The following is a 16,998-nucleotide window of genomic DNA, read 5'->3' as shown; positions in this document are numbered from 1 at the left end:
TTTATGGTGTTAAGGAGCAGTTGAAGAATGAATAGGGAAACTAAGCCATTAACAACCTGACCATTTACAACTTCAATTTTCCTTCCTGGGATTCTAAACCTAAAAAGACTCCCAGAAGCCTATCTGTCTTCAGAACTGAAAACAATATTGTAATCTTGAATCAACCATGTGCTAATTCTGTTAGAGATATTTTTTTAGTATCTCTCAAGAAAATATTATATTTACCTATAATCGTAGATATTTGGTTGCCAAACTTTAATACTAAATTCCTTAGCAAGTAGCACAATTTCTCCTTTAATACCATTCTCATTATTTTGGTCGTCAAATAATATAGGTGGTACTTTAAGAATGCAACTGCAACCTGTTTATCAAAAAATATAAACATGTTAAGAATGGTCATGAGACACAACTTGGGACCCCTAATTGTTGGGTTGCTGATTCACACTGATTTTGTTGTTTCAGTAATTAGGCTTGATGCATAAAACAATCTGATGTTCATTCATTCATTTATTAATCTATTTAAAAAATAGATTAATAGACTGAGAGGCTTCTATGTGCCAGGCACCATTCTAGGCACTGGGATACAGAGGTGAATAAAACAATTTCTCTATCCTTTTGTTACTTGCATTCTAAAGGAAGGGAAAGCAACAGCATGATCAAATAAATAAATAGCATAATTAAATAATAATGAATGTGCTAGTGAGAAAATAAAGCAGATTAACAGGTAGAAAATATAAAGTAGGGATTTAATAGAGTGTCAAAAGAAGGCCTCTGCTAGAAGTGACATTTTGGTAGAAACCAACAAGGACAAGGAAAAATCAGCAGCAGCATATGAATATCTGGAAGAGAGTGTTGCATGCCGAGAAACAGCAAATGATCCTGAGGTGGGGACAAACCCAACCATTTAGAAGAGCAAAAAGTCAGCTAACATGGTTGCAACATGGCAAGGGATGAGGAAAGGGATTAGGATACGTAGAAAAGGAAACTCAGAGACCAGAGCATGCAGAATCGATCATGAAAGAAAAGGTAAGGGGATTCGCACTGTGTGTTTAGTATAAGGAGAAGCCATCTGAAAGTTTTGAGTGGGGAAATGACATGATACATTGTCTATGAGAACGGCACAGTTCTAGGCATATACAAGCATGACCTCAATAAGCACCAGTGTGTAATCAGTTCTGTAAGAACACCACTGCCAGGTGGAGTCTATTCCCTCTTATATAATCAGTGCAAAGGTGGGATGCAAAGAAGAATGGCATTCCTTCTTGTTCCAATGTTGATGGACTCTATGTTTGTCACTAAGTTAGTGATGAATTAGGAATAATGTATGCTGGTGTTCTAGCAGGGGAGGGAAAACATTAAATCAATAACAATAATAGGAGATAGTACAATGAAGAGTGCCAGAGGGAAGCTGAAGCAAGACACCCTCTATACTTAAAGCAGAAAGAGAGCTTTCAGCTGGGGTCATCAGGTAAATCTTCACAAAGAGGTTTACTTGAGACAGACATTTTGTGAACCAGGCATTAGACGAGCTGTGAGAAAAATTAATATCCATCATTTACAAATTGGATTACCATTTTACAAAGAACTATAAGGGACATAATTAACTATCTAAGAAGTAGATAACTATAGTTCCCTCTAAAGAAGTATTTGTCTATCTAATATTATAGACAACCAAATTCATGGGGTTTCATGAGATGAGACAATGAGTTGGTTTTGGAAGTAGGATTAAAGTCCAGGTGTATTTTTTCATCTATTGATTATTCTCTAGATGGCTGATCATGTCTGCTTTACTTAATTTTAGTTTAATCTCCAGGTAGTTTATCTAGCTCAAGTTGTATATTGCTGTATATTCACTATTTTCTCTAAACTACTAAGTAATGGGAGTTTAATTTATAAAATTATGTACAATAATAAAGTTGCATTAATGATATTTCCCATCATGCTATTAACTTTTATGCTTTATATAGCTGTGCAATGAAACTGGCATATATTTTACTGGATAAACAATTCCACTAAAATTGCTTCCCTTTAGTGAAGGAAGATTCACCAGCATAGCCTCTTTAGGAAACAAAACAGTCTTCCTTTTCTGTTCTATAAGTGAGGGGAAAAAATGCCACCTTTGGTCTCACCAAAAGAGGCCTGCCATGTTTCTTTTAATAGAATCCTCTTCTGAAAGACATGATCACACTGCAGTCACTACTTGTTGGCCAGTCGCCAAGTGTTTTCATGTGATTTTGTGTCTGGCACCAGCCTTCTGTTATTAAATTCATATATCTCTAAGCATTAGCTTCAGGATGAGATGTTTAAAAAAAATCCAGCACTGTACTCAGCATCGACTCTAGCTAGCTGTCTGAAAAAAGAAACAATTACGTTTATGGCTTTCTTGCTCATTTGCACAACAGATGATCCAACATCACAGATCTTACCCTTTTCTTTCCTCCTTACACTGCCTCTCAGAATCTATCAGCACAGTGGGAGCCCCTGGCCGTGTGCCATTGCTCACACAGTTGGCGAATAGCAAAGATCATCCCCTAGAGCGCACAGGGTCATTATTTAGAGAAGGGATTCAGCTTTCCTGAGATCCTGTGGGCAGTTGCCTCTGTGGATTTGCTCCCTATTTCTGTTGACACTCATTCATGACCTGCGGCTTCTAAATTCGTACCTCTGCTCCTATTATATGGCTCCTGCAGAACTTGAAAAAATATTTAATCAGAGTTTAGTCGGGTCAAATTTTAAAGTGCCAAGGCTTCGTTTAATATTGAAAAATATGGATGAGCTTAGAAACTGACCAAAAGATATTATTAGGAGTGTAAGATAACTGGAAGTAAAACAGGTGTTTGCCTTCATTTGGTTATATAGATGAGAAAGGATGTAGAGGTCTCTTCTTGTATTAATTTTAGATTAATTTATAACCATTTAGTAACCATTTTAGCTAAAATCAGCGTAAAAAGAAAGGGCAATAAGAATTTAAGAGTTTTAAAACTTTCCTCTAACTTGTGTTAGTATTACATTTTTGTTACTACATAGTTAAAATCACAAAGAGATACATGAATTAAAACATAATTACATGTAATTTAAACAGAAACATTGATCATTATGAAATAAAATTGATAAAAGTGAAAAAAGAATGGTTAAAATTTTATTTATCAAAAAACAAGGTAGAAGAATGTCTTCATTATTATGTAAGCCCAACCATTCATTCAATAAGAACATAATGAATTCGTACAGCATGCTGGAGACTATGCAAGTCACTATAGATACAGAAATGCATGAGGCATATGTCTTGCTCTGTATAAACTTACAGTTCAAGTGGGAAAGAGAGATGGAGAGACAAGATAACAGGTAAACTGCTATATAACATGGTAAATGTAATGAATGTCTGTTTAAGTCTCACTGTGCCCAGAATATTAGACAACAAATGGTGAATAGTTACACAGGTACCATAAGACATTGTTTCTGCCTGAGGAATATGGATCTCACTGGAGAGTGTATTAGTGAAGTGGAGATAGGTGTGGGTGGGCAGATGCCAGGAGAGTTCTTTCAGAGGCTTTTAAGAGTGTGGTCATTGAGAACAGACAGGGTGGTGGTTACCAGAATAGCGGAATGTATATTCAAGATAGGTCATGGAGAAAGAATGCCAGAATTCAGTGAAAGGGAAAAATAGAGGCACTTGCATAGTTGGCTTATAGGAATAGGCAGATAGCTTTGCTACCGACTGTGATGGAGAGATTACACGTTTCCTTGCAGTGTTGCCAAATTAATCTGCTTGTTTCATGGCTAGGTAGAACATAATCTGCACAGTGTCATCTGAGAGACACAGTGGTGTTATCTCCTCCTCCCCATATTCTATGTGTTCCTGACACATGTAGGATACCCCCTAATCTGCCCATAATAATAGCCCGACAAATTTTAGAAATGTATTAGTTAGCCTCTACTCACTATATGCTCTAACTAACTCCAAAGTCTTTCCTAAGAATATAAAAAACCCTAAGACATAGTAACATATTAAGTCATTTCTAAATCTTAATGTTTTAACTGATATGGATTGTTGGATTATAACTGGGCCACTTATAAGGGATATATGTTTTGAACGTGGACAGATATCCCTAGCTGGAGTATGGATGACCCTTAGGGAATGAGGGTCAGGATGAAATATGAACAATTAAAACAATTAAGATTTTCCCGTGGGTGACTTCTGTTTGGGATATCCAGGAAGGACAACTGCGTCAAATCACTGAGGGGGCCTCAAGACCATTACAGTGTCCTCAGTCCTTATTTGCAGTTAAAAGTTAATGACAAATGTCATCTGGAAGTGGGATCAGAACTAGACTTACAGCAAATCTCGTATGTTTCCAGGTGCCACTACATACCCATGTAATTCTAATTCGGGGGAAATGAGAAAAAATACATATACCAATTTAACTAACCCTTAGAGACAAAAAATAATGTCAGAATTTTCTTTCCAGGATTTGCCATATGTCCCTCTCCTGATAGGATTTCCTCTTATAAATAGATTATGCCATGGCACACAGTACCACTTATACAGGTAGTGACGTTTCCTACTCATAGGAAAAAGACACCCAGTAGAAGTACATGCATTTTACCATTAAGACAATATATATAAATGTGACATTTCCTGAACGAGACTATTGGTAGACATGTCTGAGAACAAGTAAAATCTATTCAGTGTTTAGTTTTTTTTTTCCTCAGAATGATGGAATTCTTAAATCTAAAATGTTTCCTGTATTGAATTCCACTCCAAAATAGAGCCCTATAAATGTCACTGAGGCAGAATCTACATCTTCACTATCTTAGAGGAGTGGCCCTTAGCCAGGCCCATCGTACCATGCGTGTGGCTGGGTCCAGTAAAAGTCAGCAAACTGTTGCCATTGGCCGCTTGGTGATTTGACTCAGGTTTTGTTGGTTCATCCAGAGGGTTGAATTTTCTGGAATCAGATGGGGCTATGTCCCGAATTCAGCGGACAGCTAAGTTTTGTGTAATACTTTCATATACTTCCCAGGGATATCCAGTATGAGATAGAGTCTCTGAGACTTCCTTGGAGCTATTTAGAGTTCCTGAATAGGATTTTTATCTCTCCTGATTTGATTTGGTCATGGGGACTGGAAATGGGGATGAGTTGAATAATTCCATTATCTGTCATTGTACAGGGTTTCTCAACCTTGATTCTCAACTACTGATAACTGGGACCACATAATTCTTTGTTGTGTTGTGCATTGTAGGATGTTCAGCAGCACCCCTGGCCTCTACTCACTAGATGCCAGTGACACTCCACGCACAGTTGTGACAACCAAATATGTCTCCAGACATTGCCAAATGTCCCCTGGGGTAGGGGAATTATCCACACTTGAAAACCACTGGGCTAATAGAAGGCTGAAGGAAAAATGTTTCTGGTTGCAAGAGGCTTGCATGAATGATGTGAGTAAGGATATTGCTCTATAAGAAATACAAATGGGACTAACTCAGATTTAGGGGCCCTGTCATGTGTTCCAGTCCTCCTTCGCACATGTCCTTACTTAGCTATTCTCATTAATGTACCATAATCCCTGGTTTTCTTATTTTACTTGCCCATTATTTTACATATAATAAGAATGTAATCAATGTTGGTGAGTTAATGAATGAATATGGTAGGTACGATATAAGATGATAACTTTGGGGCTGTGGCTGCGTGTTTCCTTTTCTAAGGATCCTTGCAGGATCAGATATGCAACAATGGAGAGCAGGCCACAGCCATTTAAAAAAAGTTGCTTTAGCGGTGAGTTGTTCCAAGTAATGTTCTTCATTATCAAGTATCCAGTGCTTGTCATGTGCCAAACATCCTACTATCTGCCAACATAGTACACTGTAGGCTTTTCTTAAGAACCTTACACTCTAAAAAGGGGGAAATTGGTAAACACTACTGGTGGAATATTTATCTCATAAATAGATAAGTTACATAAACCCATAAAACGAGGAAGGGGTTACACGGCTCAGGATGAGGGCCTGTGCCTCATTCCATATCACTAGTCAATACTTGTAGGTTCCAGATCTATAAAATAATGGGGTACATCCATTTGGTATCCGGAGCTTTCGAAGTTTCTAGGATTCTAAAGGGATTACATCTAAAGTATGGGCCTCCAGCTCCATACTGATGGTGAAGGTTGCATCTTTGCAACATCTTCTTTTGTGGGTACTCTGAACAAGAGCTAATATTGATGAGTACCTATGATGACAGGGCCCAGACAGACTCTTGGTAAACACACCTCATATCATACTCATAACAACCTTGCAAAGTAGGTGTTATTATTGCTAATTTGCTGGTGAGGGAGACGATGGCTGAGATCTTTTAGGAAGAGAGAGCTGAAATTCCAAAGATATCTTCTAACTCTATAAAGTACTTTCTGCCACACCCCAACAATATGGTCTCTTTTTATTTAATCAGCCATCAGATCTTATGGTCCTATACTATGCTAGATATTGGGAATATAAAGATAAATAAGACATGGCAGCTTTTCCTAAAGATGTCACAGCTGAAATAGAAAAAGTGGTGGGAATAGGTACAGATAGATATGAAATAAGTGTGCACTAAGTGCTTGTGTGAAATAACAGGAAGGGTGCTATTTCTCAACCACTGTTCTAAGAAGCATATAGTGCTTTGTCTATAAACATGATCCTGCTCATTAGAAACTTCAGGGAATGCCATTAACTCAGTAAGATCAGCTACTTTCTTGCCTTCTTTAAGTAATTTAATAGGGAGTTAATAGAATTAATTACCTTTGGGGGGAAAGTAAGCTGTGTTTCAATTTACAGCATTAATTCATCTTTCTATGCACATAACATGTTGTACATTTATTTTGTGGTTTCCATTTTAAGAGTTTAAAGAAAACAGTTTTGATGTGTGATGGGGGTAGACACATGCTGTCACACCACACCTTGTCAACGCAAAATGAAGCTGGAGAATATTTTCAGGAAGGGGAACAGCAAAGCACACATGATATCCAACTCTCGCTTCCAAAAATAAAGACACATTAAGGCTACATAAAAGGATGTGGGCAACCATGTCACACTGGGCACTTCCTGGTGAGACAGAGGTGCTGTTAGAGTGGGAACTGCTGGCGTCCTTGTCTAGGAGCAGTCATTTTACTGTTGAGCAAGCTCAGAGCTGCAGAGCCAGCTGCTTGCTGAGAAGGGAATGAGTTTGTCTTTCCATGGTGTTTAAATGCTATTTGTAGGAGTAATTTTAGGTTTCTTATCTGAATGTGGGAAGATGAGTAGAGTGTCCTCTGTGGAGCAGATGCAGCTTTTGCTTCTCCAAGAGCACACTTGCTTAGTTTCCTATTGCCTCTTCTTTTTTTTCCCCACTTCCTCACCACCATTCATTATTCAGTCTATTTTCTCTTGCTCTTTCATTGCTCATTTTGATCTTTGTCATCCTCCCTTTTGTTTTTGTTGCTGTCCCTAGTCCTTAAATTTTTATGAAGGCAGTTTTTGCTTTTGTTTTCAAAATGTGTTGATATGCAGTAGTCCTCATAGGATTTCAAGCCAAACTAAAAAAATGTCGAGAAAAAGAAAAGTAAACTCGAGTTTCTCAAACTTTCTAAAACTTCTTTTTGAGAAAAGGGAAAATGTTCAGGTCAGTTCTTATTTTTACCTGAACAATTTTCCCATCACATAGTCAGCATAAGGAATGTAAAAAGATTAGGGGCATACAGTCAGGATCATGAATAATTCAAATATATATTAAGAATGCAGAACTTTTGGAGCAAAAAGTACATTTTATGGAGAATATTGGAAAAATGCTAGGGAATGAAAACAAATATCACTTCTTTTTCTTTTTCCAATTATAAACACAAAGTACCCTGGAACTAGGATTCAGATCTTGTTTCTAAAACAGAAGTCAAATTGAACCACGGTAGTAAGCAGAATTTCTTGCTTTTCCATTATCTTTTTGTAGCCATTGTTACGTACCTTAAGGTTTTTATAAATAACTACATAAAATTCACCAACTTTTTGGAATTCTAAAAATTATTTGCATCCTGGCATTTAGACTGATTTTATTTTTGAAACATACATACTTATTTTAGGCACAAGCTTTTAGATACATCCAGTTTTCAAGAAAATGTGATCATCTCCATTTTAATAATAAACTAAACAAAAAGCGAATTTTTAGAAAAGAGGGGGTTACTAATTGTGGGAAGGCCCAGCAATGTTTTCTTCCAAAACCTAGTGTGATCAGGTTGTACAGGGATTCCTGGCACTATAATGTAATTATTACTGCCTTGACACATTCAATGCAATGGAAAATTTATTTTAATGTTATTCCTTTTATACTTGGTGCCATCTGTGATGACATCAACCATAATTCCTGGCACATACTGGGTATTCAATAAATGTTTGGCCTTTCTCTTCTTCCTTGAACCTGTGTTGAAAATCTTTAAAAGGCCATCTATAATTTAACATAGAAAACTTATTTTTCTTTTAATGTTGACAAATAAGCAGACCTTTGTTTCAGTCCCCAAAGCACTCTTGGATTCTCATTTATTTGGGACCTATCAAGTTTTTAAAAGAAAAATATATATCATACATATTTTAAGTATTTATCTCTAATGTCTTTTAAAATGTCCTTTCTGCAAGATTAAAGTAAAAATAACTATTTTAAACCTCATCTAGGCCATTTTCTCTGAATAAAAATATACTTTGTAGGAGACCTTTATATATTCATAGGTGTGTGGTTAGGTGAATTCTTCCATTAAAATCCTGGAAACTGTATTAAATATTTGAAAGTCCTCAGACAGCCCTGGAATCTGCCACATAATACATTGCTGTAACTAACTAAAATTCATGTGGGAGAAGTTACAGAGTTCTTGCTTTTTCTTCTCTAGTGAGATTCTGAGAAAGTCATCCAACCTGGATAAGGACAGCAATTTATCATTCCAGAGCACCCAAGTTCCAGAAAGAAGGCATGCATCACTAGGTAAGCTATTTTCTTCTGTAGAGTTTAGAACAAGCCTTATGGAACAGTAAAGGTCTAATCTTTGAAAGGTTTATACTTTAAACTTTTCAAACAAAGATGGAATGCTTAGAATAGCCCTGAGAGATCTAAATTTTCCTCATGGTTGCCTGAGTATGGCGGTGCAATTACGCAAAGGTGTCGAAAATAATTAGAAATTAGGTTCTTACTGAAATACTCTATAGGGGCAAAAGCCTACATGTTGAGAATTGCACCATTTCCCAGAACTGACTCTAGACTCTTTAGTTGTCTGCAGTTAGATGATGCTGGGATGGGTTAGAAAGCCCATTAATAAAAATTTTTGGAAAGAATCTCAGAGGTTTGTCCGGATTTTCCATTTTCAAGATGAGAAATATGAGGCTCAACAAAGTTAAGTGCTGTATCTACAGCCATACAGCAGAGCTGGCATTAGAAGGACTTCCAGGCCAGTACTCTTTCAGCTGTACACTTCTTCCTCACACTTAATGCTCAGTATCACAGTCTTCAGTGTGACCGTGGACTTGCTTCACATCTAGGCCAGTAGCTCTCAAATTTTCACATGCACAGATTCTTCCTGAGTTGCTCCCTCAAAACATGCGTTTCTGAGCCTTAGGCGCAAGTGATTCAATTGCAGGTGGACTTGAGAAACACTGATTAGAAGCCACATGTTAAAAAAAATAAACGCTTGAAACAGCACGACTGGCTAACATTCATTGACAAATATTTACTAAGTCTCTAATACCAAGCAGCCACTGTCTTAGGGGCTGGTGATATATTAGTGAACAAAACAAGATTCTTGTATGTTGAAATATGATTGGTGCTCTGGATAAAAAGGGAGTTTCTTTAAAAGGCCATGGGATATTTAAGACTTTATGATATTAAATAACATTCCAATGCAAGTTGATGGAGCAAGTAAAAAAAAAAAGTCCTGTATTAATGTAGTAAAAACATGGTGGTGAATGGTTTTGAGGAGTTAATGTTCTGTTATGAATGATCTGTGGGTGTTTGGCTGAGTAGGTTAAAACACCGTAGAAATAAGGTTATAATGTTATGGTCCAGTAAGCTTTGCTTTGCTTGGTAGCCACAGATTATGTTTCTCACTCTGGCCAGTTATCTCACAAATATATTGCCATAGTCTAAAGGAATCAGATGGCAAATTCTTCAGCCCTGTGGGCACGAAAATAAAGCCTAGGCCCTACTGATGATGAGTCACTGGTACCATTGAATATTAAGATTCTTTGCTCTGAGGATGACAAAAGACTTCTGTATTAAATTTATAAAAGTCAATATACTGGCTTAATGAACATCCACGTTATAGATATGAATGTAGTCTTCTAGCTAATGCTCCAAACCCAGAAAACTCTGCCACATCATAAATAAATAATACTAGGTGAAGATGCATTGGGAATTACTTAATTAGAGTACACTGTAGTCCAGGCTAATTGCTTTATCCCACTTATTTGATCTAAAATATCATTCAGAAACCACTTTGAGGAGAGAATTTATGATTCTAAGCAGATTTCAGTGTCCCAATTGGATAAGTAAAAGACCATTATCACCAGATGTGCGTTGGCAGATCCTTTGAACAGATGTTGGATATGATGGATCTGTGGAGCTAGTGTAGGCACCTCAAATCCTCCAGGCCTGCACAGAAATGATTTGGTTTATTGGGCAATAATATTGGTGATGAAGTTTAATGTCACAGACTGGAATGAAAGCAAATGACATCTAAATGATTGGATAAAAAACAAGAACAGACCAAAGTCATCACAATTTTATATGAAAAGAAAAACTCATGGAATTTGCCACTTTTCCAGTATAAAACTTTCATGGAAGAGGCATGTTTGAGCACATCCTTGCTGTAGGGTATATGAGGTCACAAGTGATGTTTATGGATGCTCATGTGGTCCTGTGCATTTGTGTGTGTGTGTGTGTGTGTGTGTGTGGAATGCTAATCTGTTCCTTCTTGGATTACAGCCATGGTATTTCCCAGTCCAAGTTCTGATTTGGAAAGCCCCGGAACGTATACTTTCAATGGCAGTCAAGTGCTCGCACGAATTCTTGGCTTGGAAAAGGTAACTTGATTCAGTTTTGTAATGGGTAGAGTGATTCAACATAGGCCTTTTAGGTTAATAGAAGGATCTCTCAAATAGGAAGATGTTTGGAGCACCTTTCCTATTTAGGGTAATATCTCAGGCAACTTCTTTTCTTAGGAACCCTTCAATAAACAGCTTAATTTTAAGACATTCTGAATTCCTTAAGATCTTGAGTATTTATTTACTTCCCTGTTAAGTCCCTTAATTGAAGTTAAAGTTTTCACTTAGTAAGAAATTAGGGTGGCATTATATGTGATGTTTTAATTTTCTGAAGCACGATAGAGAAAAAGACCAAATGAAGTTATAATGCTCTTCGAATTTGCTGCCTCATCCATACTAATCAAGTCTTGGGAAAAATTAGAGCTAAGGAAAATATTGCCCCAAAGTAGGAAAATCCTTTTTCTTAGAGTATTTTAGAGAGCTTACCTATGGATTTCTCCATTTCCTAGAGATCATCTACTTTAAGATTTCCCAGATTGCAAGATAATGAACATAATTTCTATCAGAGGTGTGAACTGGCAGCCCATGAGCTAAATGTGTGTGTGAGTGTGTGTATGGAGATTTTTAGAAATTGAATGTGAATGCCTTTAAGCAGAACACGTGCTCTTTGTAACTACAGTCTCTACTTCCCCTTATTGTCTTTCTTCTGGCCAGATTAATATATTTAAGTTATTTGGCTGGTCCCATAGGTATTTAAGTCCTGTTTTATGTGCTCTTTAGAAATGAAAAGACATCATTTTCAACATTTGGCATTAGAGATACTATTCTCTCTCTCTCTCTCCCACTCACCTTTCTTCTCTCCTTCCCCCATCACCTTCACACACACACACACACACACACACTAGCATTTTTAATAATATATCTATGTCTTATATAGCAACCATTTCTTTTATCTGATCATGAGACATGTCTTTAACATTTGTTAACATTCCAGTAACCATAACCACTGCTACTTAATATGACTTTGTTAGTTATACTTAAATTAATACTCTGTTTAACTGAGGCATTTCAATAAACTGAGTTATATAAATGAGCCAAAGGCCAGCACAAAAGTGGACTCCACGAAATGGCATCACACTCATCAACTCTGCCCATGCTGGCCAAAATAGAGGGCCTTTCAGTCTGTCCAATCTAGACATTGAAAGTCTAGTTTACGTAATATTTGAGGTTTCTAATGTTTTTTGTCTGGCATAGAAGTCTCTCAATATGCCCAGTTAATTCCAGTCTAAAGCTTCCCCCAATCAAGCACAGTGTATAAATTAGAGAACATTATTATATTCCATTCCAATTCTTACATATTGGTTCCTAGAAGTAGACAGTCTTGCATTGGATCAGATAAATTCTTTAATGTCTAGAAGAGCAATGCTATTCTCCAAAATGCTACTTTGTCATATTGAAACTCCCAAGTTATCTTTCTCATGGAATAGAATTTCAGAATTTTGTGAGGCAGCACAGAGCTGCATATCCAGGGGAGATAAGCCAAAAATGAAATTTCTATGTATGGATACATATTTTTAGAGTAGTTGGAGAAGGGAAGGGATGTAAAAATTAGGATGATATATTGATGCCTATGTCAGCAATCTCTCTGATTCCTCTTTCTTTCCCTTTACTGCTTTCTGCAACACTTGCAAGAATGAGTAGAGAAATCATTTTTGGGTGAGTTTATGTGGAATGTTAGAAGAGAGATATGGATGAATGACTAGAAGGCCTAACACTTATAGTACATCCTAGATAAGTGGATTCTGTCTTGTTACATTACTTTTAGAATTTGAGTCACTAGAAGGTAGCATGTAGGTTTTGTAATATACACTTAAGGGGAGGATGAAATTGACCTCACCTCATGGAGTAATAAGAATTAATTATTAAGATGGACCCCTTAAGTCTGACAACTAACTATCATCAGCTCTGTAAATATCTAAACAACTTAATAATGGTAAATATGATCGATATTATAGGTAAAATACTACTATATCTGTGACTGGCCTGAATTATGAAATATATAGGGAGATTATGATGATTCCATTATGAAAATGATTTCCAATGACTACTTTTAGTAGTTATGCCTGCTATTATATATTTTCACATACGTTTTCCTTTTTCGTTCTATATATAAGACTTAGATGGAAGAATTGCTTTGCAAATGAAGCAATCTGTATTTGTACACTTCTGTAAATAAACACTGTTCATCCTAGGAATAGACCTCGAAGCTCCTGTTGAAAGTCTTCCAAAGATCACAACCAGTTTCCTATGAGTGCCATGAAGAGTTAGGACACCTGAGTTTCTGCTACTCAATGTCCAGAAAAAGTGAATAAGATTTTTATGCATGAAGATTTTTGTAAGCAAAGACTCTGTGCATTGAGGTTTTCTGGTCAGAGACAAGAAATGAGTTCAGTCAAATAATTCATATATAAATCATTTAAATAATAACAATGACAAGAATTTACCACATTCATGCATTCACTCTACAAGTTTCATGAGTAAACTCTATGTACTTTATTGTTATTTTAATAGCTGCTATAATGGAGGACCTCAAAATGGCTATTCTGAAGACAGCATAGATTCCTTGAAGAATAGAATATTTGAACATCTACATTTATTAACACTCTTATTTTACTCTTTTCACACGTGCTTTTAGCTGTTAAAGCAAAATTCAACTTCAGAAGATATACGAAGAGAACTGTGTGACAGCTATCCAGGATACGTTGTGGATGATGCCTTCTCTTGGACCTTTCTAGGAAGAAATGTTTTTAACAAATTTTGCTTTTCTAACATGACCCTTTTAGAGTCTTCTCTCCAAGAACTAAACAAACAGTTCTGCCAGGTGAGTGTAGATCTTTGATCCACAAAGTGACTCAACATGAATTAAAGGGCAAATCTATAGCCCATGTAGACTTGGAAATGCTGACTGGGATATTTGCTTACCTTAGGCATGTTTTCCTCACGTAGACATTTGCACACAAAGTTTAATCTTAAGTAGTATTACTTATTTAATGTGAAAGGTTGAAATGATTTCAATGCTAAACCAAAAATATTACATTATGGTTAATATGGACACACCATTATAAATAAAATATGGCTTTGCTCTATAGTAAATGAAGTTTGATTGTTTTCTCTGAGATCTTTAAGTGAGATTACTCAGGCTTTGATACAAGTTTAATAATTAAACTGTCACAGTCATATAACTGCCAGAATTTAGAATAATGGGTAAAATCTTTTTATTTTTCTCACTGACTTCAAACCTAGTTTGAAAAGCTAATTTTTCTTTAATTGTGAATTTTCAAAAACTTTTATTTTATGTTCAGGGGCACATGTTGCAGGTTTGTTATATAAGTAAACTCATGTCACAGTGGTTTGTTGTCTAGATTATTCTGTCACCCAGGTACTAAGCCTAGTACTCAGTAGTTATTTTTTTCTGATCCTCACCCTCCCCCCACTCTTCACCCTCAAGTAAGTCCCAGTGTCTGTTGTTCCCCTCTTTGTGTCCATGTGTTCTCGTCATGTAGCTCCCACTTATAAGTGAGAAAATGCAGTATTTCGTTTTCTGTTCCTGCATAATTTGCTAAGGATAATGGCCTCCAGCTCCATCCATTTTCCTGCAAAGGACATCATCTTGTTCTTTGTTATGGCTGCATGGCATTCCGTGGTGTATATGTACCACATTTTCTTTATCCAGTCTGCCATTGATAGGCATTTAGGTTGATTCCATGTCTTTGTTTTTGTTTTTGTTTTTTTTTGTTTTTTTCTGAGACACAGCTTCACTCTGTCACTCAGGCTGGAGGGCAATGGTGCTATCTCAGCTCAGCTCACTGAAACCTCCGCCTCCTGGGTTCAAGTGATTCTTGTGCCTCAGCCTCCTGAGTAGCTGGGACTACAGGCGCAGGCCACCACACCCAGCTAATTTTTTTTTTTTTGTATTATTAGTAGAGATAGGGTTTTGCCATGTTGGCCAGGCTCGTCTCGAACTCCTGACCTCAAGTGACCCACCTGCCTTGGCCTCCCAAAGTGCTGGGATTATAGACGTGAGCCACTGCACCTGGCTGATTCTGTGTCTTTGTTATTGTGTGACTAGTGCTGCAGTGAACATATGTGTGCATATGTCTTTATAGAAGAATAATTTATATTCTGCTGGGTATATACCCAGTAATGGGATTACTGGGTTGAATGGTAGCTCTGTTTTTAGGTCTTTGAGGAATCACCACACTGTTTTCCACAATGTTTAAACTAATTTATACTCCCACTAACGGTGTTTAAGTGTTCCCTTTTCTCTGCAACCTCACCAGCACCTGTTATTTTTTGACTTTTTAATAGCTATTCTGACTGGTGTGAGACGGCATCTCATTGTGGTTTTGATTTGCATTTCTCTAATGATCAGTGATATTGAGCTTTTTTTCATATGCTTGTTGGCTGTAGGTATGTCTTCTTTTGAAAAGCATCTGTTCATGTCCTTTGCCCACTTTTTAGTGGAGTTGTTTGTTTTTTTTTCTTGTAAGTTTGTGTAACTTCCTTATAGATGCTGGATATTAGACCTTTTTCAGATGCATAGTTTGCAAAAATGTTCTCCCATTCTGTAGGTTGTCTGTTTATTCTGTTGATGGTTTCTTTGCTGTGCAGAAGCTGTTAAGTTTAATTAGATCCCATTTGTGAACTTTTGCTTTTGTTTTGATTGCTTTTGGCATCTTTGTCATAAAATATTTACCATTTCCTTTGTCTAGAATTGTGTTGCCTAGGCTGTCTTCCAGGGTTTTTATAATTTGGGGTTTTACATTTAAGTCTTTAATCAAACTTGAGTTGAATTTTGTATACAGTGTAAGCAAAGTGTATATTTTTTAATTGAGTTGAATTTTTTATGTGGTGTAACCAGTTTCATTCTTCTGCATATGGCTGGCTAGTTATCCCAATGTCATTTATTGAATAGGGAGTTCTTTCCCTATGGCTTGTTTTTGTCACCTTTGTTGTTTTTGTCACCTTTGATGGTTGTAGGTGTGTAGCCCTATTTCTGGGTTTGCTATTCTGTTCCATTGGTCTATGTGTCTGTTTTTGTACCAGTACCATGCTGTTTTGGTTACTGTAGCCCTGTAGTATAGTTTGAAATTAGGTAACGTGATTCCTCCAGCAATAAGTTAAATTTTGATAAAACAATATATCCCTCTCACCAAAATATTATTCATTAGAAGCAAGAACACTCTACTATGGAGTGTTTGCATACATTAGCCTTTAAACAAATTTAATTTAATATTAAGTTCCAGGATACATGTGTAGGACATGCAGGTTTGTTACATAGGTAAATGTGTGCCATGGTGGTTTGCTGCACCTATCAATCCATTATCTAGGTATTAAGCCAAGCATGCATTAGCTATTTATCTGGATGTTTTCCCTCCCACTACCCACCTCTGACAGACCCCAGTGTGTGTTGTTCCCCTCTGTGTGTCCATGTGTTCTCATTGTTCAGCTCCCACTTACAAGTGAGAACATGCAGTGTTTGGTTTTTTGTTCCTGTGTTAGTTTGCTGAGGATAATGACTTTCAGCTCCATACATGTCCCTGCAAAGGACATGATCTCATTCCTTTTTTTCTGGCTGCATAATATTCCATGGTGTATAGTATCATATTTTCTTTATCCAGTGTATCATTGACGGGCATTTCGGTTGATTTCATGTCTTTGCTATTATGAATAGTGCATACACTAGCCTTAAACAACAATGGTAAAAATGAGACACCAATAATCTACATTTAATGCAACCCCACATACAATGAGAGTTCACAAAAAAGTTCAAAATTCTCTTGAAATTTTATAGATATAAATAAATGAAATATGTCCATATCTAGTATTTTTGCCTTGATTTTTTGAATTTTTATTGTAATTTCTTTTAAGTACAGAATGCTTAAATAACCCTTTAGTAATCTGAGTTTTCCAAA

General features: G+C 36.6%; 1 protein-coding gene across 1 annotated transcript in view; it reads left to right on the top strand.

The window, feature by feature from the left end:
• Nucleotides 1-16,998, top strand: part of ABCA12 (ATP binding cassette subfamily A member 12) — a 206,094-nt gene that overhangs the window by 75,997 nt on the left and 113,099 nt on the right. The window contains exons 4-6 of the mRNA XM_054478791.1: nucleotides 8,881-8,972; nucleotides 10,965-11,062; nucleotides 13,719-13,904. Coding sequence (XP_054334766.1) covers nucleotides 8,881-8,972; nucleotides 10,965-11,062; nucleotides 13,719-13,904 — 376 coding nt within the window. The remainder of the gene's footprint in view (nucleotides 1-8,880; nucleotides 8,973-10,964; nucleotides 11,063-13,718; nucleotides 13,905-16,998) is intronic.

The sequence above is a fragment of the Pongo pygmaeus genome, chromosome 11 (assembly GCF_028885625.2).
Source record: "Pongo pygmaeus isolate AG05252 chromosome 11, NHGRI_mPonPyg2-v2.0_pri, whole genome shotgun sequence".
Classification (NCBI taxonomy): Eukaryota; Metazoa; Chordata; class Mammalia; order Primates; family Hominidae; genus Pongo; species Pongo pygmaeus.
The sequence above is the reverse complement of the archived record's forward strand: the minus strand, read 5'-3'. Positions and strand labels throughout refer to the sequence as shown.